Here is a 24,384-nt window from a genome sequence, read left to right as displayed (position 1 = left end):
TTTCTCCTCTACGATCTTCACTCTAAGTTCAGCATCCCTCAATGTCCCCACCTGTGCATGCATTCCAAAACGATCAAGAAGTTGTGGCCTATCAAACTTCTCTTCTTCTCCTTCATTTCGATCTGTGTTCTTCTCTCATTTGATGAACACCAAATGAATCGAATGTGGACAACCTGTTCTTTCAAAGTTCCAACCCATCCAATGCTTCCCCCAATTGGAATGGGATAAAATAGAATTAAACAAATCCAAAAACATACAGCCATGTGAAATTAGGAGAGAGAGAGAGAGTAATTTAAGAAAGGATATAAGGAAGTAATGAGAAGTAGAAAGAGAAGAAAAACCATGGATTGGGCATAGAAACCATCGCTTGAAGGAGGCATTGCAGGTGCAGGTGCAGGTGCAGGTGCAGGGCCTTGAGCATAAATGGCAGGTAAAACAAGAGCAAGGAGAAGAGTCACAACAGTCATTGTTGTAAAAGAAACTCTGAGCAACTCCATTGTCTCTCTCTCTCTCTCTCTCTCTGTCTCTCCTGCGTTAACAAGCCACAAATACAAGAATGGGGGCTGGCTGCCCTGAAACTTAAAACTTGAAACCGAATCGTATAATACAAGAATGGGGAAGGGCTTCTAATAATTATAAAAGAAAGAAAAAGAAACCGGCTTGGGAAGGAATCTGTTTTAGAACCCAGAAATAGTCTGGATGACAGCGATGGTCACTGTGAGCATGAATACTCAGGCTATGGTAGGGGTATGGTTGCCAGCGATTTCAAGGTTCAGAGGTTGAAGATGAAGTTGGGAGAGGAGAAAAGGCAAATTCTCCCTTCTTATTTTGGTTTTTTATCAATAGGATAAATGGGTCATCTGACAATGACCAAGGGTTAGTTTGGACATTATAAAAAATCTAACTACGCCACATCAACACTTAGCAGACACATGCTAATGGCAAGGGAGGCATTATTAATTTTTCAAAAATTATAGGAGAATCGTATGTAAGGTGGGAAAATCAAGGGGAACAATGTGTAATTAAGGCAAAGTACAGGGAAGGGGTACATAATTTTTTTAAAATATATTAGGGAAGCAGTTTTTTGTACGGGAGTGTGGTCTACGCCAGTACTCCCATATGTCTATCTCTCTCCTCCTTAAAAACAAGGGGGCAGAGGTATCTTTTCACATAGGGAGGAGAGAGAAAGACTCATGGGAGTGTTGACATAGGCCACACTCCCGAACAGAGATCTTTTCCCAATATATTATATCACTTATTAACTACATATATAATATATTATATAACAAAATGTGGGTGAAGTTGTAAATCAAGTTGTACCTATAATGTACATTTTAAGGATTTGCTTCTTCTCATTGGCGGCTGATTCGTAGATCAATTATTATTTAGGTACTACCTAGTAGGGTTGTAAATGGGTAACCGAAAATCCGAATTCGATCTGCATCCGTATCCGTTTAGGGGCATCCGTATTCGATTAGAGATATCCAGAAAAAAATTCGAATACTCCGATAAAAATCCGAATCCGAATACTTAATTATAAAAAATTAAGTAAATAACGATCTTGAGGGTTTTTGAAGATTCAATAGGTTCTAGAATATGAGGAGAAGAGAATCATGATCTAAAACTATGGATTGAGAGTGAATTGTATCCACTAGAGGGAGGAAGGTTCGGGTTACACAAGGCAAAGGTGTAAACGGATAGTCAAAAATCCGAATTCGATCCGCATCTGAATCCATTTAAAGGTATCCGTATTCGACTAACAAATATCCGAATCCGATTACATCCGATCCGTATCCGAGCCGAATCCGATCCGTTTACAGGCCTACTACCTAACTAGCTATCTCAGTATTCTTGCCTTCATTTTTTTTTTTTCCTTTGCACCAGTTGTAGAACTTTTTGTTCTCTTTTTGATGGAAAGCTAGATGTGTGTAACTCTTTATTATCCTAAACAAAGCCATCAAGAACCACATTTTCATCCATCCTTACCTTCAATTGGATAGTTTGGTGCTCCCTTATCTAATCAAAAGACCAATTGGATGAGTTACAGTTTAACAAACTGGGGCGGCATTGACCATCTTAATCACAATTATGAGATGGAATAGGGGTGCAAGGTTGGTACTGTTGGCCCGAACCCACCCTGGCCCGTCCTGAGCCCGAACAAGGCCTGAACTGAGATACCCTGACCCTGAGGGCGGGTCAGAGCTAGAAATGTTTGATCCTGAGTCAGGGTCGGGTCGGGTTAGGGTTGCTGTCGTTGTTTAAGTTATACTATAAAATATAGATTGATATTAGAATATAAATCATAAACTTTAAACATCACACACATTTTATTATATAATATATTATATATGAAGGTAATAAGTGATATAATATATTTTATTATAATATTATTTTATGTAAAATTGACAACTTTTTCCCCGACCCAACCCAACCCATGCATCTATCTCTTTCCCACCCCATAATCAGGGCCAAATAGGGTCAGCCCGGCCTGACCCTAAGGGCAGGTCAGGGTTGGATTTTTCAAGCCCTGACTTACATTTGGGTCAGGCCTGGACCCAGTTATGGGGACTCAAGGTTGGGCTGGGGTTTTAAAAAACCCGGTCCAACCAGACCCTATTGCAACCCTAAGGTGGAAGATTGGACTGTCCAAATCATGGCCTGGCTAACCCTTTAACATAAATACTGACCAGACCATAGTTATTGAAATCGGGTCAGAATGTTGGCCAATTCTGGTTTGAGATTTGACAGTTTGACCGTTGAATAGATAGACGATATCTTGAATAGACCATGCTTTGTCAATAGTTTCTGATTAACACTCCATTGTCTTGGTCTTTCAACATTAATTATATTTGGGCCTTAACCGAACTGCCACATAATACTTAAAAATAATAATAATAATAATAAAGGCATGAATTAAAAAAAAAAGATCGTACCCAATGCACAAGGCTATCGTGTTTAGCAAGGTCTGGGAAGGATCAGATGTATGCAGACTTAAATCCGATTCCAAACTATGTACACAGAAAAATGAGCTTGTCCATGAGCATGGGCCTTGTGTCAAGACAGAAGATGGGACGAAATGATCGCTCCGCCCCATGAAAGGTGGAAATCCTTCCACTAATATTGATGCTTCTACAGTCGTTCCCATTTCACATTATGAGATTATAAAAAACAGTTATGTTTATAATCTCATTATGCAAAATTAACCAAGAAATTAATGACAAAGTCCAATATTTAAGTAGAGTATTCAATTGAAACAAGTTAAATCATACGACCATATCAGATTTCTAGAATTATAGGTCTCTTAATTCATGGTCTAGTCAACTAATTAATTTCCTGATTCTAAGTCAAGAAGTGGCCAATTGTTATTATCTATCGTGAGCTTTTCTTCTACATGGAGTTAGTACGTTGCCAGTTAAAATCTAAGTCTAAAGGCGTGCAACGCATGTAGAAAAAGTCTGACCATGAGGTGTCTTTTTAATTAATTTGAGTTTTTTAAAGTCTTTGGCAACTAAATTCTATAATCTTATCTTTCTCTTCATCACTATAAAAGGACTTTAAGTGGTTCTCACAATAAATGCAATAACTCCAACCTTCTCTCTTCATCTTACTTTGATGGCTACCTTCTACGTAACCCGAAACAACAGCCCTCCTGCACCACTAACAATGCTCTTTCTTCTTGCACTGCTAACTGCTACCCTACACATTGCAGGTAATACCTCTCTCTCTCTCATATACTTTTTTCCTCTATAGAAAGAAGGATACAAAGGGCTTGGGTGGAGGGTGGGTATAAGGACATACCTCTTAACCCAAGGCTCTAAGCAAACAATAACACCAAGGGGGAGGGTTTACTATGATGTCAAGGTCCAATTTTGCACCAATGGGGGGGGGGTGTTACAAATCATCCAATAGGGGTGGACATTTAATGAGAAGAGAGGGTGTGAGTTCCACAGGTTTGATGGGAGAGTGCTTGCGCAAGAATCTTCACATTGGTGTCATGTAGTTCGTTTTTCTAACACCAAGTAGTTCTTGCAACTCATAAACTTTTTTTTTTGAACAAAGTTTTCCTCCAGTTATAGTAGATGATTCACCCACCATCCTAGGGTTCACAAACACCTCATAGGGTTTTAGTATGTTCCAAAATACCTTCCCAATACCCATTCCCGCCCTCTCCCGCCCCCTCAGTGAATGGGATCCCATTCACCGTGGGTGGAGAGAAACTCGGTCCAAAAACTTTTCTAAACACTTCCATTTAGGAAAGAATCTCCTAAATTGGTATGCCTAGTTTTGCAATGTGAAAGAGTGATGTGGCATATGTCACGACTAGATTTCTTGTGAACAATCTCAATAGTCCATGTTTCAAATTTCAACCTCGAAGTCAATCAATGCCATGTATCCATGCACCCTCCATTGTGGTATTGTGCATCTTTTTGAGTCATTAAATCATTATTAGTTTATTTACTTTATTACTCCCCCTATTGTATGAAGTTGATAATACCCATCATTGTTCTCAATGTTCACCTCAAGACTCTGACACCCATCGATGAAGGAATTCCTCCTTCGCCATGAGTGAAGGGAAAAAAATCATAAATAAAAAAAGAGTTACATATATCAACTAATGTTAATTTGATCCTATTATTGCAGATGCACAAACAGGTATTTGCTATGGAATGCAAGGGGACAACTTACCATCAGCAGCACAAGTTGTGAATCTATGCCAATCAAATAACATTAGAAGCATGAGACTTTATGATCCAAATCAAGCAGCTCTCCAAGCACTTAGAGGCTCCAACATTCAAGTTCTGTTAGGTATCCCAAACTCAGATCTTCAGGGTATAGCATCAGACCCTAATGTTGCAAATTCATGGGTCCAAAATAACATACTATCCTACTGGCCTAGTGTTTCATTCAAATATATTGCTGTTGGGAATGAAGTAAACCCCATCAATAGCTATACAGCTCAATATTCTTCTTATGTTCTTCCTGCCATGGTAAACATTTACAATGCAATTGCATCAGCTGGATTACAGAATCAAATTAAGGTGTCTACAGCAATTGAGACATCAATTTTAGGGAACTCCTACCCTCCATCCCAAGGTGCTTTCAGAAGTGATTTGAGCTGGTACTTAAACCCTATCATTAGTTTCTTGGTAAACCACCAATCACCACTTCTTGCTAATGTCTATACTTACTTCAGTTATATTGGGAATCCACAAGATATAAGTATTTCTTATGCATTGTTTACAACTTCATCTGTTGTGGTACAAGATGGTTCATTTGGATATAGTAACCTCTTTGATGCCATGGTTGATGCTCTCTATTCAGCTCTTGAGAGGGCTGGTGCTTCTTCTTTGAAGATAGTTATATCAGAGAGTGGTTGGCCTTCTGCTGGTGGTACTGCAACTTCAGTAGATAATGCAAGGACTTACAACTTAAATCTGATTCAACACGTGAAGGGTGGGACTCCAAAGAGACCTGGAAGTCCTATAGAGACTTATCTATTTGCCCTGTTTGATGAAGATTGGAAGCAACCAGAGTTGGAGAAACACTGGGGACTTTTCTATCCAAATATGCAACCCAAATACCCATTTAATTTTGGTTTCTCCTACTGTGATATCTCTGATACGTAAAGGGGTTGCAGGATTTTACCAGAAAGTTGGTTTTCCCCATATATTAAGGTGGTTTAATTAGTTAATTTGTGAAGGTTAATTAAACCTTGTTTTTATGTGCTGTTTCAGTTGAAGTTTCATGTATTCTCTTAATAAAGCTGTATTTCGCCATGTTTTGGATCAATAAATGCAAAATTAAACCTTTTTTTTTTTTTTTCTTTCTTCGCATAGTTGGAAAACCAGGTTTTCGCCCCTACCCTGTGTGAGGGTGCATGCCTGCCGCACACGCAGGCGGTAGCAGAGGATCCAAATTGTTTGGGGTGTTCAACTGTTTTTTTTTTTTTTTTTTTTTTTTTTTGGTACTATCTGTCTTCTCTTTTGTTTGTGATTCATTAACACAATGACAAGATCTTTGCGAATTCTTGTGTACGGGACTATCAATCCCACATCTAATTCAAAAAAATTGCCTTAAGTATAAAAATTAAAAATAAGTTTTAAAAGAAAGGATCTTTGAGAATCATAGGATTATGGTTCATCAATAGAGTGCACAAGAAGAGGGAGAGAGGGAGGAGCTCTCAGGCATACTTTTCTCAAAAAAATTTAAGAGAAAGGGATTCACGCACAAGAGATTCCTCCCAATGACAATTCATCAAATAAAAAGGAATTTAATGGGACTTTTGTCCCTACCAGTGGTTTCTGTGTGACGGCCATGCACAAAACCTTTTACCATCTTTTAATCAATAGAAGGCAATGTTGGGTCGTTATGTCGTGGCTGCCGCTTAAAAAACGGTAGTGGCTGGACTCAAGACCTTCAACTTCCTTAGCCTCGCCCCTTACCAACTGGGCCGCCCCTTGGGGTTTGGTAATTCATGTTGCTTTCAATTGTCTTGATTAATTCCATTATAAAAGGGAAGCTTTCATGTACCTCTCCTGAGATTTGCCTTAATTACAGTGAGGTTTGGAAAATTCACGTACCATCCCTGTTTTCCAAACTAATTAACAAAATAACCCAATCCGTTAACTGGTGTCTGAAAACGTTAAAATTATATTTTAATTGACCAAATTGCCCTCATTCTCCCCAAATCATTTAAGAGTAAATTACTCCCCCCTCCCCTCGATTATGCTCTAATGACAAACCCTTCCCCTGGGTTTTGAGTAATGACTCTCCCCTCCCCTGCATTCCCAAGATTCTATCAGCCGTACCCATTCCGTTAAAAAGGACTGTTAAGTGATGACATCATCTTAAATATATTCAATAAAACCCCAAAATGCCCATATATTTGTGATATTCCAATAATTCCCTCTAACCATATCAAAACCCTAAAAACATCTCTAGGAAACGCCGCCGCCACCACGGCTGTATCCACCACCACTTTCACTTCCGTAGCCACCGCCGCCACCATGAAAGAACCTTGCATAGGGTTAGGAAACGTCGACGTTGTTAATGAGAATGCCAACATCCAGACCTTCAATGGCTTCCCGAATCTGACGTATCTCCTCGGAAAGGTCACCGGAGAAATAAACCACCACATTCTTGATCTGGGTGTTCCCAACGAAGAAGAATTATGGTGAATTTGGACAAACAGAAGAGACCCAGAAAAGATAAGAAAGAAGAAACGATTAAGATCGTCTGAGTGGAGGTGAAGTGAAGTGAGGAAGATGGGTTTCATTTTTGGGAGTCTTGGAAAGGGAGTGGGTCACGGTGATGAGGTGAAGTGAGGAAGATAGTTTAAGTCACTCCAATCACAACTGGAAGCTAAGCCCTACTTTATGTTACTCCAATATCATAACTCTCTCTCTCTCTTCCTTCGCAACCAGCTATTGAATTGCCTCTTTAATTAAGGATTCCGTTTCTGTATAATCTTCAGGTTTCTGTTTGATATTCCACAAGTCTACTTCAAGGCTACTTCTTCAATTCTGATTTTTCTGAATCTGGTTTCAGTCATTGCTTTAATTGCACATATTATTGTTTAATCACTAGATCATTGTTTTGAGCCCTTAAATCACTGCTACCAATTTCTGTTTTCCATCTGGGTTTTCAAGTTTCCTAACTCCAACAGGAAACCTCAATATGTCTCAAATCAGCCACTGCATTGTAATCAAATTTTACTCTCATATTATCCCTGTTAATTAGACCGTATCGACCAGGTTCAGCCCCAACCAGATTTGTTCCGACTATCAACTTTCTCTAATCTGGTTCTAATTCCTAACCCTGTGGTTCTGGAATTCTTCTATGCTGCCCTATGAAAGAGAATTCCATCTATAAAGACTACAGAGTGATCTGCAATTGAGGAATAAATAAGAAAAAAAAAAAGACCCTATAAAGAATCTAATCTGGGTTTGTTCGAATTAGATAGGATTTGTTGAGATTAGTAAAGATTTGACAAGAAACAGAGACTGATAACATAAAATCCTCAATGGACATCTGAAAGTAGGAAGAGGAGAGACGATGAGTTATGGATCGGTAGTGTTCCTTTTAAATGGGTAGGGATGATCAATTTATAATGAAAATTGATTTTATATCTTCTATTTTTGAATCAACCGATTGGGGGCAAAGTTGCAGACAGAGTTGCAGGAGGAAGAAGAAGAAGGGGGTCAGAGGGTAATATAGTCTTTCTATAACACTTAACAGCCCTTTTTAACGGAATGGGTACAGTTGATAGAATCTAAGGAATGCAGGGGAGGGGAGAGTCATTACCCAAAACCCAGGGGAGGGGTTTGTCATTAGAGCATAATCGAGGGGAGGGGGGAGTAATTTACTCATCATTTAATGTTCGAAAACCTTTTCAATCCTCTCGTCAATAACAGCATCAAATACCCAGCAACAACTTTCATCCCGATCGGTGACGATAAGAAGAAATACGACGACAAACACAAAGTCATCGTATCCCCCCACCGCCACCGCCACCGCCACCGCCACTACCGGAAGATGACGAATCCTTCTTCTGCCTCGCCGACAAAATGAATCGAAAACCATGGCCCCCTGGCTCACCAAAGAAACTAGCCTTTATGTTCCTGAGTCCTGACCACAACGCCTCTCCCCTTCGCTTCGATTTGAGAGCTCTTCTTCAACCAAACCTATACGAAGAACAAGAAGCTCTTCAACATCTACATCCACGTGGACCCATCCTTCCATTACGATCCACCCTTCTGCGGGGTGTTCACCGGCCGGATCATCCACTCCAAACCAACCCAACGGTTTACTCCATCGCTAGTCTCAGCTGCGCATCGACTCCTTGCCCACGCCCTTTTGGACGATCCAGGCAACGCCATGTTCCCTCTCCTCTCAGCCTCCTGCATCCCTCTCCACTCCTTCAACCTCAAGCCAATCTCTCTCTCTCTCTCTCTCTCTCTCTCTCTGTCTTTAAACTGCATCCAAAGTCATCTTTGCTCCTGCCCAGAGGACCACGTATGCGTTTTCTCTTCTCCCCTGCCCAGATTTCTCCTTTGAGCAATTTTAGGATTCCCAGTGCGAAAGTGCAGACCTGAGCCGCAGTCGCTTCACCAGTGTAATTGGTACCAACGAAGTCGACATTCAAACCATTAGGACTAACAACAAGTTGTAGTCGATTGGATCTAAGTGTATTTCTGAAAACCAAAACCCTAGGTTCATCATCTTCTTGGTTCTTTTCAGGGTCGAAGCCAGAGGGAAAATAACCCACCAAAAGAGCAAGTAGCAGTAACCCACCAAAGGAGCAAGTAGCAGCGAATTGGTCGCAGCTAGTAGCTTCTCACTCCCCTACGTCGGCGCAGACGCTAACCTCTGCAATTTCTTCTCCTTGGTCGATAAAACAGAGAGGAGGCGATCGAGTTCTTGTCTGTCGATTCGTCAACAAACTGATTTCAGGCCCAATCCTGGCCCAGAGCTTGAGATTGCTATGGGGCTCGAGGCTTCAGGGTACCCATTCATTTGGGTTGTGAGATCGAAGGATGAGGGAGAACAGAGGTGGATGCCAGAAGGGTTTGAACAGAGGATTGAAGGGTTTCCAACCCTAAACGATTTGGGGAAGATGTGGGCAATTTGGTCAACTAAAACACAAGGTTTTCAATCACTATTGGGTTTTTTTGTTATTTAGTTTGGAAAATAGGAGTGGCTTGCGAAATTTTCTAAATCTCACGTGTAAAAGTGTAATTAATGCAAACTTCAAGGGAGGTACATGAAAGTTTCCCATTGTAAAACTAGGGTTGCTACTGTTGGGAGCACAGTTCGTAATCTCGGATCAAATCACCCGGTTTTGGCTGGATTGGATTGGTATCTGTTGAGACCGATCCCGATATCGATATGATCCAGCTGTACAGATAAGGGTATAAAGGTAAAAAAAATCAATTTTTTTTAATAAAAAAACTGGGGTAATAGTGTCATATTTTCCCGAGTTTGAGCAATCTCGATCCGTATCGATTGATCTAATCCAATCCAACCGATACCAAAATTACGAACCTTGGTTGCAACTTGGGAGGTACCTCTTTTAAGAAAATTTGTGTGAGAGTCCGTGTTTTTCCACAGGAACATGGTAGCATAGAGAGTGGGTTTACGGTGGACGTGTTTGTACTGTTTGTTTTGCAGTAAATACAGTCTCCAAGTAATTTCTATTCACTGCATCGAATTTCCACAAGTGTTGGTCTCCAATTTTATCTTTCTTATGGAAGATTTTACCACATAAGAAAGATAAAAGTCTTTCCTGGGAGGTGGTGGCGCGGGGAAGGGATGGCAAGGGCAGGGAGTATGGTATGGTGGGGTGGTGTTGGGGTGGTGTTTACAGGAGATGAAGCGGTGGCAGCGGCATTGGTGATAATTGGGGTTAGGGTTGGAAAAAGAAAGGGAGGTGATGGTTAGAGAATCGTTATCCCCTCCAATTTGCTGCCTCCTCCAATTCTTCACATGGGGTTAGAAATGACCATCCTACCCCTTGCCTGAAACCACTGCTCAAAGTGGGTCCACTCCCCCTATTAGAGGAATTGGAGGTGTCCGCGAATTAGAGGTGATAATTAAAGGGAGGTGATGGTTAGGAGTGAGATTGAGAGGAGAATGGATCATCTGCACGTATCAATAGATGAAAGTAATGTACATGTGAGAGTCAACTATTTGTGCTATTTTTGCCATTTACAAGGGGAGGAGGGGTTTTTATGAAAACAAAATTAAAATGTGATTGGCTCTTACATGTATGATTGAGATGGATAAATTTGAAAATATATTTAATTTGGAGTATGACAAAACCAATAAGACACCCAAAACGTCCTTTTTGAAAGATTGTATACCTCAAAAGTCCTTTTAACAAAGATTGGGCACTCATGTGTATTTTACCCAAACTTTTGTAAGGAAAAAGAAAAAAAAAAAAAAAACAAGCAAGGCAAGCTTCATGGTCATATGGACCACGGTATTAGGAATCGGTAGCGGATTGGGCGAATTGTTTGAATCAGATCACTATCAATCAAGGGTGATTTCAATTCTAGGGCAATACTGTATCCATAGATCAATATAGATCAAGGGTAAGAAGATAAAAATATTTTTTTAAATAAAAATAAAGATAAATCTGTCGTATCCAGATCATTCGATATCAACCGAGGACCGATTCCTAAAACCCTATTATGAACTATCTGCCATCTAGAATTGAAATAGTCTACATATATTAATCCTTAAAAAAAAGCTTTTAAATTTGATCAAGTGGACAATAAATATGATATAGAGGGCTTGATATTATTAATTGTTTTATGTTCTAAACAATGTTGTCTTTAATCTCTTAAGGATAACATTTTTCACATTTTTTGGTTTGGTAAGTCTAAACAAATTAACAAACGCTATGACTTTTATACACTTGTGGAAAGAATTTGTTATCAGATTATGAGTAACGGTCAATAAACCGACTTAAGAAGAGGAATAAAAATATTACTTAATCTTTTAGATTTGTGAATATAAATTTTGTATTTCTGGTTTGATGGGTTTGGTGGTATGGTATGGTGGGACATCAATCGTCGTCATCAGCTAAATTTTTTGACGAATTCAAAAGCTATTCAATGACAACAAATTGAATGTGATCAAGTGGCAAAGTCTTCATATATGACTTAACGTCCAAAAGCAACTCCTCATCAACCAAGCGTTCCACGTAAGGGTGATAGACTCGGGTCATGTTAGACGGGTTAACCCCAGTCCATGCAACTTATTATCCAATTCTAAATTAATTAAATGTATTTCATTATATATTTGTTATAGTTTTTTATATTTTATGCAAGTGTCTATCATGCACCGTTATTTATTCTCAACTATGGATAGACTTCGGCATTTTGTTTTAGGATTATCATATTATATAATTTCACAATGGGGGATTTGGTGGAATTACAATACGAGCACTTTAATATATTGAACATTGGATCCGTGAAGTTTCTGAATGGTTCACCACCAATTTTGTTTGGCAACATGAATTTTTTGTAATTACTTTTTTTTTTTTTTTTTTTTTTTTTTTCTGTACTTGAGAAGCACTTACATTTATGTTTCTACGCACTTGTGGTTTTCCAATAGTTTACACACCAGCTGCTTGGCATACACGTTGTGAATGATGAAGAGGGTGATGCTCAATAAAGTTGCCACTACTCGTCTAGGGAGAACATCCAAGTCAGAAAAATGTTTTTTTCAAATGTTTTGTGACTAGTCGAAATTTAGGACCTTGTAATTGTTTGCACCTTTGTGCAATGGATTTATTACATGACGGTGATTTTATTCCATGTTTTACTATGTCCATTGTATATGTTGTTGTGGGGGGAAGAAAGTATGATAAAAATATCTATCACTGGGGGTTTTCAAGTTACGATTTTTATAGTATCGTTCTTTTGTGCAATTAAAGACAAGTTAAATACTTTTTCTTAGGATCACACCATTTGAAGTGATCGAATTGATTGGTTAGATTGAAATATCGTAAAATAACTAAAACCCTAATTGCATTAAGAAAAATTTCTATAACAAAAGAGAGAGAGAGAATTTTTTTTTTCCTCTTCAAGTAAAGGTTTTGACCATTAGAGGTGATGCAGTATTCAATGGAGATTGATGTGACATTGTGTTGCATTCCTTTAGAAGAACGGGTCGTGCATGTTCTAATAAATAACTTACTCGATCCAAACATGGTATCAATTATGTGTAGTTAAGATGAAATGGATCTTGAGAGACCCATGAAGCTAATAATTAGTACCCGATTAGAATTGGGTTGGTAGTCGTCGGATCATATATAAAGCGATACCCGATTAGAGTTTGGGTTCATGTACGCCGCCACCTATCTTGAAATTTGAAAATTCTAAAGTAGAGAAAAAGAAGCATTTTGATGAAATGTGGGGCAGCATTAGAGAATAATCCACGCTCCTAACTCCTGTGTTTCCTACATACCCAAATATTGAAGAACCAAGTGGATGTGATTGAGATTAGATTCACTATTTATTATTTTACCAACGGAACCCCCATATCTCTCTCTCTCTCTCTCTCTCTCTCTAGATCTCTCCTTCTTTGTCAACAACAAGAACTAGTGCTCTGGATCGAGGAGGAGAAGTTCTGAACCCTTCTTTTCCGTACTGTAAAGGGATCTCCATCGATCATGAGATTGCTTTCTACATCATTCTTCCCCGAAATATGAACAACATGAAAGAACAGAGGAAAAAGAAATCATCAATGTTGAAACCCAGATGTTTTACAGCATTTGCTCCTCATCATCATGCCTCTTTGTGCTGCACCATTTACCTCCTCCTCAGCAGCAGCCACTACTTCATTCTCTTATCTCAAGCTCAAACCAATGCTACTACTGACCCATCTGAAGGTTCAAATCTCTCTCTCTCTCTCTCTGTGTCTCTCAGAGTAGTTCTTTGGAAAATAAATTCCTTCTCAAACTTGTAGATTTATAACTTGTTTTGTAGTATGTAATTAAAGGGCAAGTTTGCCTTTGTTTCTGAATCGATCTAATGGTTGCTTCAGTTGCTAATTAACTTTGAATTTCCTAGTTATTGATCGATCCATGGTCTTGGTCTTTAATTAATATAGAACCATCGATCGATCGAGAGAAAGAAGAGAAACCCACTGAGTTGATTTTGAATTGGTTTCTTTTGTTAAGTTTTTTAATTAATTAATTAAATGAGAATATTAATTATTTGTTGCATATGCAGTGAGGGCTATAAACTCCATTTTCGAGCAATGGGGTCTCACGGCTTCTGATAAGTGGAACTTTAGTGGTGAACCTTGTACTGGAATCGCCACTAATGACTCAGCGAGTTTCGACAGTGGGGACTTCAACGCCGCCATTAAGTGTGATTGCTCATACAACACTGCCACCACTTGCCATATTACCCAATTGTGAGTAACAACTCTATTAATTAACTCATCACTCTATATATCTCACCACTACTACTACACTACCTTAATCATTTTTACTTCATTTGGGCGCGCATCTCTTTCTTCTCTGCTAATACTATTATTATTATTATTAGGAAGATTGTCTTGTCTAACGCTGGCTTACGCTGGCTTTGGTTCACTTTTGGTTGGGCTCATAACACTTTTGTTTCAAACATATTGGAATCGGATCCATTGAATTGGCCGATTAGGGTCAGAATCGGTCCCAATTTTCTGTCAGATTTTGGCCGATTCAGTTCTACTGAATTCCAATTTTCATAACCCCTCACTCCCAACTTACCGGTCCAGTCGCTTTCGGTCCCCCCCCCCCCTCCCCCCTCCCCCCTCCCCCTAATTGATTTCTCTTATTGATGAATCTTTTCTCAATTTACTATTAAAAAAAAGAAAGGAAATTAATTGCACTTTGGCGTTTTGGGGGAGAAAGAATGTTGTCGGTGCGACTGCATAACATACATTACAGTCTCTCTTCTCTTTTCAAGAATAGGGGGTAAATATGTCTTTTCTTAAGAAAGAGAGAGATAGACACAGGGAGGCACAATGTACACTACATAGCTGTCAGACAATCACTCTTCCTTCTTCAAAAAAAAATAAAAAATTATAAAAATAGGAAAAGGAACGCTACCTGATTGAGTGGCTCCTATGCTCAAACACAAGAGCATGTGAAAATACCACCATAGCCCTGAGATATGAATATTCTCATAAATGATGATGCTTCTGTACACACTCTCATTGGCCTTTGCACTGGTGCAGCAAGCGTTACACGACCAAACAACACCCTATAAAAATATCTATTTGGGAAAGAAAAAAAACACAGCCTAACAGTGTGGCTTTTACACCCAGACACAGCCCATCATAAAATGCGAAAATCCCATACTTATTAGTGCTCCCCTGTGTGCAGTGATTGACCCCTGCACTAGCGCAAGGAGGAGCCCATGCGCACTCATTTGCAGTCCTTTTCAGAGTGAAAAATAATAGTCTACAAATGCTGACACCCACTAGAAATAGCGGAGTGGAAGTTAGTGACTTGAAGCAAAGACTCATGTCCACTCATTTAGAGTCAATTTCAGTGAATAATACTAATAATAATAATAATAATTATTATTATTATTATTATTATTACTATTAATGATAGGATATATCTTATTTTTGGGAGAGGATTTCTCAACGATGATGCCAATGTGGGAGAAAATCTACACGCCACATCAATGGCAACACAGAATGATATAGTCCACATAAAATCCACTTGGATAAGAATAGAAAAAAATGTGTTAGTGTGAGCCCCATATCTCGTCATGTGAGTGAACACATTAAATCATTTTTATCAGAAAAAAAAATCATATTTTATCCCCAAACAAAAAGGTAAAAGTACCTCAAAAATATTGTTTGAGGTGTGAATGAAGTAAAATCAGGCAATAAATACAGAAAATACAACTATATATGTAGTAGGGTAATTCCTCCTTATATTAAAATCTGAGTGAGTGCATTTTCTCTTTTGCAGGAAAGTATATGCATTGGAAGTGGTGGGGACACTTGTAGACGAGCTTATGAATCTGACTTACCTCACCAATATGTATGGATACACTTTTACTCATAGTTTACTCGTTTCTTATTTTCGAACTATATATATATGGTTTCAAATTCCTTCTTCCTTTATTTGTGTCTTGATGTGGGTAGAGAACCAACGAGTAAAGCAATATTAGGGCTTCAACAGGGTCGGGTTGGGCCTGCCCTTTTAAAACCCCAGTCCAACCCTTAGTGCCCTTAACTGGGCCTAAGCCCAGCGCGGCCCTAACTTAGGGTCAAAAAAATCCAATCTTGACCCGTCCTTAGGGTCGGGCCGGGTTGACCCTGATTGACCCTAACCATGGGAGGGAAGGGAGATGCATGAGCTGGCCAGTTTGGAAAGAAGAAGGAAAATAAAAAACAAAAAAAAAAAGAAGAAGAAGAAGATAGCGTCGGATTGGATCAGGCAGAGGTTAGCCCGAGGCCTCAATCTTGGCCGGGCTCGGTTCTGTCTCAATACCAAAAATTTTCAACCCTGACCCACCCTTAGGGCCAAGATATCTCAACCCAGGCCTTGTTCTGGCTTAGGACGGGCTCAGGCCGTCAGGGCCAAACTTACACCCCTATGCAATATGGTCATGATATATTAAACCAATTCTCCCAAACATGGCTTGAGATCTATTAAGTATTATCGGTGTAACTAATACATATCGGTATTGTCGGAGACTGATACCAATAAAATACCAATACATATATAGAAGTGTCGGTATCTCTTGAGGGAATGGTGAAAATTTTGAATTTTTATCTAAATTTGAAGGCAAAATGATCCAATCCAACCCGAACTGATGTGTTTATTTGAATGATGCAAAACCGGAGTTGAAATACCTAGACCGGACATCGACCCATTTTGGTCAATAAGACCCGGGTTTAGCGGTTCAATTATGAAGTGATTTCGATTGAGTGCACTCATTAAGATGGATGGAGCTGACAGCTAATCATATGCTTCAAAATGGAATCTTATGTACAATGGAGTACTTACTCATGGAACTACTTCAATTAGGGGTGGGGGGTTTCTCATGAAACCGAAACCGATTAGACCGAACAGATTCAAACCAAACCGACCAAATGGTATCAATATATAACTGATCATTGCATTTATATAAATATTTTTCCAAATTTATGTCACTAATTTTAGATGCTAGCTATTAAATTTTATTTTCTTCTTACAGGAAATTGGGTCAAAATTACTTCACAGGTCCCTTGCCAACATTTTTTGGCAGTTTTACTCAATTGCAGTACTTGTAAGTAGCAATAAAGTATGTTCAAAATTTTGTTTTATATATTGTTGTCTGAGCTGTTATGATTTTTAAACTATGAATGCCACCACTACATATATATAGGGATGTTGGTATTAATGGTTTATCTGGAGAGCTTCCAAAAGACCTTGGAAATCTTACCAATCTACTTGTATTGTAAGTAATCTTCTTCATTTGTTATCTCTACTTTCTTTATTAACCCTCTTTAGTTTGGTTTAGGGCCGGAAACCTCTTCTAATTCCAATCAAGAACATTAATGTCTCAGTTTTCATATGGAATACAAATATCAAACTTGTGAAACTTTTTTTTTTTTTTTTTTTTTTTTTTGTGTGCAGGGGTTTTGGCTCAAATAATTTCTCTGGTTCACTCCCTCCTCAGCTTGGGAATTTAACAAAGTTGGAACAACTGTGAGTCATCTATTTACTTGAAATATAATATATTTGGGTAGTAAATCTTTGTGAATTATAATAATGACAATAAATTAGAACTCACCATTAATGAATGAGAAATGGATTGTTTATCTCGCAGTTACTTTGATAGTTCAGGATTGAGTGGCGAGATCCCATCTACATTTGTCAAACTACAAAGCTTACAGACAGTGTAAGACTATTGAGATTATCAATATAAATATTATCATTAATAAGCTTGCTTTGCTGATCTTAATCTCAATTTAATTATAAAAATGTTTCTCTAGTTTTAATAAATAAATACATTCTTCTGTTTTAATTTACAAATAAGAAACTTCTTGGAATCATAGGTGGGCATCTAACAATGCACTTACTGGAAAAATTCCTGACTTCATTGGCATGAATTGGACTAAGCTTACTTCCTTGTAAGACAGTATTTTAACTTTCATTGAGGATTTGACGTGAATTTATTGCTTGTAAAACTCTTATCATCAATGTTTTGTAGGAGATTTCAAGGAAACTCGTTTGATGGACCGATTCCTTCAAGTTTTTCTAATCTAACCTCCATGACAGATTTGTGAGTTTTATGTTCTACTAATGTAAGTTACACTATATATATTATTAGATGTGTATGGTCACCTTCAAATTCGTGCAATACAATTTTGTAGGAGAATTAGTGAGATCCCTAATGGGAGTTCATCATTAGCATTTATTACAGGAATGAAAGCTCTAAGTACTCTGTAAGTCAATATTTTTTTTTTTCCATATTAGCTTCTATGTTATATATATTATTATCTTATTTTAACTGTAAAGACATTGCATCTCTGAAATGTTCTAACTGATAAAAATTAATTAATGTCAAAACAGAGTCTTAAGGAATAACAATATTAGTGCTACTATTCCATCCAATATGGAAGAGTATCAGAGTTTGCAACAATTGTAAGTTTTTTGCTTGTTCATTGTTGATTCTTACTTTATAAATATATATAGTATTATGCTTTTGGATAGCCATCATAATTAAATCTTTGAACTTTCTTATATTATCCTTGAAATTTTTTAAATATTTGTAGGGACTTGAGCTTCAACAATTTAACTGGACAAATTCCAAGTTCGCTCTTCAATTTGAGTAGTCTTGCTTATTTGTAAGGGGATACACCCATATTTTCTACTTCGTTCTTGTAATATAGCTCCTTGTTTGAATGCAACATTATTGTGTCCATGCACAGGTATCTTGGAAACAACCAATTATCAAGTGTCTTGCCTTCTCAAAAGAGTTCCTCACTTCTTAATATGTATGCCTCTCTCTCTCTTTCTCAACCCTTCCTACCCACTTTAATTTCTAAGAGAGTGCAAGAGGTCTATGATGTTCTGAGTCAAAATAAATATAATAAAAAAAGAATTAAAGTAATGAATTTTCGTGTTAATGATTTATAAATGTTGCTTTCTTGTGGATTTTTTTTATCAATTACCATGATAATTGAGGAAGAAAATCTAAAAGTATGCTTTCCAAAATGAGAATAGTATGTTATCAATACCTTACTAATTATCTAAAATCCATATGGTTATCTATTAAAATAGTATGTACTAACATAGACATTATGCTATTATTGCAGAGATTTGTCATATAATCTATTATCAGGAATCCTTCCTTCATGGGTTTCACAAGACAGTCTGCAAGTGTAAGTTAAAAAAATCAGATATTATTCATTGGTTACCTCTAAAGGCGATTTTTAAAAAATTTCTTTATGGCATTTGTTATTTTCCCATTTAGGTGGGCTTCTATCTTTAAATTTTTTTTTTTTTTTTTTTTTTAAAACTAAAGCATGAAAAGTGGTGTTTGAGTTTCAAGGAGGGTATCATACTAGTTTCCCTTTTGTGTCTCCTATGCAGAAACTTGATTGCCAATAACTTCAACATTAGTAGCTCAAATATCAGGTATTATCTCAAATCCATTACATATAAAAGTTAAAACCATGCCTAAGAATTGAATTGGACCATACTATTGTATTTGTAAGGCTACCAATTTGGGTTGGAATTTTATGAAAATATAACTTTTATATTATGTTCTGTTTTTCAACTGAATGGGATGATCAATTTCCTATTCCATATTTAACTTATATTAAATAAATAATTTTTAAAAAAATATATTAAAAATATTTTTTGAGAAAAATATAGCATTAACATGAAAATGAGAAGTGGCTTTGTGGTTGTTTTAAAATTATTAACTAATGTATCATATCTTTGAATGTTTAGGATAAAAAAATTCAAGCTAAGTACATTCTTGAACCTAGGATGGAAGTTGTGTTTGTCTATTGTTCTGTACTGATTTAATAGTGTAAGATAATTATATCATGGTTGAGGATGTTGGGGGATATAGAATAGAAGCATGACATATCCTTGAGTAAGGATAAACAAAACAAAAAAAATGTATATATTATAGCAAAAAAAATGTTGGTTGAGACACATCACTAAAGGAGACTTTGGTAAGTGGCTCCAATGATGTGAGGCCAATGCCCATACATACTCCCTTAGTGAGGTATAGATATTAATGACTGCCCATTATGTCCTATAGTTTGAGAGTTCTTGTAACATGTTGAATCCAATTGTATATCTTTTTGTTATAAATCACATTTTCATAATCTAAGCACTTGATTGCTGTATTTCAAGTGGTTTGCCTTCAGGATTGAATTGCCTTCAACGAAACTTTCCATGCAATCGGGGCTCTCCAATATGTGAGTAATGTGTTACTCCATTTTTTTTTTTCTTTTATCACATTTAGTGGATTCTACTGTCATGCTTACAGATGTAACAACTTCAAGGGTTAGTCTCATTTGGAGAAATATTACTAGTAAAGCTACATATACTAATTGAGTGACCTTCGGCTTCCTTTACTGCTCTGATTCCTTCACACAATAAAATTTTATGAGAGTTGTAATCAATAAACCAAAAGATACTCCAAAAATAATGATGATAAGAGTACATTTTGCAAGCGATGTTTGGAGACTTGCTAATCCATATGAGTAACTAATACCAAGAAACCCAGTCACCATTCTAGATGGAATTATATTAAGGATCCTTGTTAATTTAGGAGTAGTGCCCCTACAAAATTGCAAAATTTCAATCTTCCCAAATAATCATATATAAAAGGGTGTACCCAGTGCACGAGGCTCCCGCCACAGCAGGGTCTAGGAAGGGTCATAATGTACGCAGCCTTACCCCTGCTTTTGCAGAGAGGCTGTTTCCAGATTATCCTATATATAAAACAAATTATAGATAGGCATCTTTATCACAATTAATCCACTGAGTTGGATCAAGACAATGTTTTTACCATTCAAATAGGGAATTAAATCCCGATGCCTCAAGTCTTAGTTCCAAAGAGGAAGAGAACTAACTAGTTCTAGCGAAAGGACATTCAAACAGAATATGGAAAATAGATTCAGTTTAATCAGCACAAACAGGAACAATAGAATACAAATACATAAAACTGAGGTATTCCTGTGTGTGTGGAAATTTCTTTAGGAAATAAGTCTTCTGTATATATAGGCATTCTAACATCATGACTCTTTTTTTTTTTTTAATGTTTTGCTTCTGTTAGATTATAACTTCTCAATCAAGTGTGGAGGTCCAGAGATTAAGTCTTCTGCGGGGATTGTATTCGATAGAGAGAATGAAACACTTGGCGCAGCCACTTATAATGTCATTGATACAGAAAGATGGGCAGTAAGCAACGTTGGAAGGTTTGCTGAGAACAATAATGCTGAGTATACTGTATCTTCTTCTTCGCAATTCCAAAATACTTTAGATTCAGAGTTGTTCCAGACAGCAAGAATTTCTCCAGGGTCACTAAGATACTATGGGCTGGGGCTTGAAAATGGAAATTACACTGTGAGCCTACAATTTTCTGAGATTGTATTCCCAAATACTCTTACTTGGGAGAGTCTTGGAAGGCGTGTGTTTGATATTTACATCCAGGTAAATTGACCAAAGTAAGAGATAATGAAAGCATTTAACTTCCAAAATTGATGCACTGCTTAGGTAGTCCTTGCAATCAATTACCAAAAATAAATTAGAGTATTTCTACTACATTCAGTTAATAACTTATAGAAACTTATTACAGCATTGAAGTTATGCAATGTGGCATTGTCAAAGATATTGAAACCATTGCTATATATCTAGCTTTCTCATAAGAAGACTCTCCATTGATATTGAAGCTATTTATTTCATAATATTTCAGGGTAACCTATGGCTAAAAGATTTTGACATACGGAAAGAGGCAGGGGGAGTCTCTTTTTCAGCTGTACAAAAGGAAATCCAAGCCCAAGTGTCGGAGAACTTCCTTGAAATCCATTTCTTTTGGGCTGGAAAAGGGACTTGTTGTATACCTAAACAAGGTACATATGGACCATCCATTTCAGCCATCAGCGCTGTTCCAAGTAAGTTCTTTGAAATTAAGATGGATTGCATTATTAAATTTTAGATTTAATAATCATATAGAAGCTATTGACATTCATTTTTTCATTCAGATTTTGTTCCAACTGTTACCAACACACCACGTACACTTACTTCAACAAGGAAGACAAGCACTGGTTTAATTGTTGGAATCGCTGTTCCGATTGGAGTTGTAATCTTTCTATTTGTTTTGGTGGTTTACTATATTCTTCAAAGAAGGAAAGGGTTGAAAAGTCAGGAAGATGAAGGTAAAAAACTAAGTGAATTGTTGTTTCTGACTTTAGACTACTTTTTTGACCAGATTTGTTGTTCAAGTTTGGAAATCTTGTATCCATGCATGTCTTCGGTTTTCTCTCTTCTATTTTATGTTGTTTGACGAGAGCAGGAGAGAAGATTGGATGTTCCTTCCCTCAGTCTAGGAAACGTCAAGCTCTAATTATTTGATTTCTTTTACATATGCGGGTGAACTTATTCAGTTAGAGTGATAATTATATACATAATTGAATAAACAAATAACAGTCCATCTTTCTTGATTAAAATTGCAGAGTTTCTAGGTATAGCTTCTAGACCAAACACTTTCAGTTATGCAGAATTGAGGACTGCTACAGAAGATTTCAATCCTTCTAATAAGCTCGGGGAGGGAGGCTTTGGACCTGTTTACAAGGTATGCTGCTACTTTTATAAATTAAAGGACTAGTTTTTGTTGAAGTATGTATCAATAACTGAATATTTAGATACAACGATCCCATTCAATATGGATTATATACAACAGAAGTGCATGGGAAATGTACTGTTAATTCTAAATCTGTTTATTTTTCAGTCAAAATGAAATACAAGAATTGAATGAGGAAGCAAAAACTGAACATGAAATTGAAATACTAAATCTATTGGGTTGGTGTATTCTATAGGGAACGCTTCCCGATGGAAGGGTGGTGGCTGTGAAGCAACTTTCAGTGGCATCCCACCAGGGGAAGAGTCAGTTCATAGCAGAGATTGCTACCATATCTGCAGTGCAACATCGAAACCTTGTGAAATTGTATGGTTGTTGCCTCGAGGGAGATAAGCGACTTCTGGTTTATGAGTACCATGAAAATAAAAGCCTTGATCAAGCACTATTTGGTAGGCAATTCCAAAAAGAGTATATATAACTTTAAAAATTGGAATTAATTCCTAGGACCCCTAGATATTTCTTTATTGAGAAAACATGAAACTCAATCATATCTTCAATTCTTGAATAGGAAAGAGCAGTTTACATCTTAATTGGCAAACGCGCTATGATATCTGTTTGGGAACAGCACGTGGTCTAGCCTATCTCCATGAAGAGTCGAAGCCTAGAATTGTACACAGAGATGTCAAGGCTAGTAATATTCTACTTGATGCTGACCTCAACCCCAAAATTTCAGATTTTGGTTTGGCCAAACTTTATGATGACAAGAAGACCCATATAAGCACTCGAGTTGCAGGAACAGTGTAAAGCTCTCCAACACTTGATTTTTGGTACTTTTTTTTTGGGGGGGGGGGGGGTACAGATTTTGAAGTTATGGGATCTAAAACTTTGTTTTGTTGAAGTGGCTATCTTGCACCAGAGTATGCTATGCGTGGACACCTAACTGAGAAAGCTGATGTTTTCGCATTTGGAGTAGTAACTCTAGAGATCATCAGTGGGAGGCCGATTTCTGACACAAGCATGAATGAATCAAAGATTTATCTTCTTGAATGGGTATGATCATGATCAATCTTTTATCCAAATTCATTTTTCAATATAGATCAGCCATGCATAAACTTTTGGTTTAGAAATTAAAGATAGGGAAAAGTGTCTCTGAGTCCAATGCTTTTCCTAAGCCCTCACATATGGATCTCACATATGTTGTCATCTTCCTGATTTATAGGCTTGGAATCTACATGAAAGTAATCGTGAACTGGAACTGGTTGATCCTGCACTATCAGAATACAATGATGTAGAAGCGCAACGACTAATAGGAGTAGTTCTCCTGTGCACTCAAGCATCACCATCCCTACGTCCAGCAATGTCCCGTGTGGTGGCAATGCTTTCAGGAGATACTGAAGTGGGCACTGTCACATCAAAGCCTGGATACTTAACTGATTGGGAATTCAATGATCTAAGCAGCTTTATGAGTGGTGACATTTCTGGAACCTCAACGAGTGAAAATCCAAAGAGCCAAACCACCTCTTCAAATCCAACCACTGTGGCTGATGGAGACCAAATGTTGCATCAGCATTTGGCAGAGGGAAGGTGATAGTCACCTTTTGAATTGGTCAATTGTTGTATGAAGAATTCAAAGATTTTGTTCTTGTATATTATTGTCATGAAGGAATACACATACATGAAACTTATGGTGTCTGTTCTTTCCCATTGATAGATAAGCTATATTAACTTCATTATAATTTGTTAGAGGTGTCTCCCAGCTAGAAACCTTGCCTCTACAATGCATGTGAATTTTGGTGAGGCTTGAGCCTTCACCTTCTTTCTCAACCAACAATGCCCAAGACCTCCTTATCTTTCTCCACTCTTTGATGTAGTCCCAAATGTCTCAATAAGAACTCATCATCTCTCAATCCTAACATTTCCCAACCTCTATGACCATAGCATAATCCAAAATCATTTTATACTAACATAAGGAAAATCTGAAACCTCTTTCTAACCCTGACCAGTCCAAAGACAATTCTTCAGATTCCCAACCTCCCTAAACATCTTCTGTCTG

At 37.5% G+C, this 24,384-nt stretch overlaps 3 protein-coding genes across 3 annotated transcripts in view; 2 read left to right on the top strand and 1 right to left on the bottom strand.

Annotated features, from left to right (window-relative positions):
• LOC122652414 (protein WHAT'S THIS FACTOR 9, mitochondrial) overlaps positions 1-24,384 on the bottom strand; it is a 62,466-nt gene that overhangs the window by 16,506 nt on the left and 21,576 nt on the right. The window lies entirely within an intron of this gene.
• LOC122652415 (lichenase-like) lies at positions 3,585-5,714 on the top strand. The gene is made up of 2 exons (XM_043846149.1): positions 3,585-3,709; positions 4,642-5,714. Exons 1-2 carry the CDS (start codon positions 3,613-3,615, stop codon positions 5,625-5,627), a joined length of 1,083 nt encoding a protein of 360 aa, XP_043702084.1. The 5' UTR covers positions 3,585-3,612; the 3' UTR covers positions 5,628-5,714.
• LOC122651208 (probable LRR receptor-like serine/threonine-protein kinase At1g56140) lies at positions 13,216-24,018 on the top strand. The gene is made up of 24 exons (XM_043844515.1): positions 13,216-13,399; positions 13,743-13,929; positions 15,485-15,556; positions 16,719-16,790; positions 16,890-16,961; positions 17,141-17,212; positions 17,334-17,405; positions 17,563-17,637; positions 17,718-17,789; positions 17,881-17,952; positions 18,080-18,151; positions 18,283-18,354; positions 18,439-18,504; positions 18,826-18,891; positions 19,103-19,147; positions 19,880-19,944; positions 20,808-21,184; positions 21,447-21,645; positions 21,736-21,909; positions 22,207-22,325; positions 22,570-22,780; positions 22,900-23,131; positions 23,231-23,381; positions 23,551-24,018. The coding sequence occupies exons 1-24, from the start codon at positions 13,216-13,218 to the stop codon at positions 23,917-23,919; spliced, it is 3,168 nt and encodes a 1,055-aa protein (XP_043700450.1). The 3' UTR covers positions 23,920-24,018.

This window comes from Telopea speciosissima, chromosome 2 (genome assembly GCF_018873765.1).
Source record: "Telopea speciosissima isolate NSW1024214 ecotype Mountain lineage chromosome 2, Tspe_v1, whole genome shotgun sequence".
Taxonomy (NCBI): Eukaryota; Viridiplantae; Streptophyta; class Magnoliopsida; order Proteales; family Proteaceae; genus Telopea; species Telopea speciosissima.
Note: the sequence above shows the minus strand (reverse complement) of the source record. Positions and strands in the feature narration are given on the sequence as shown.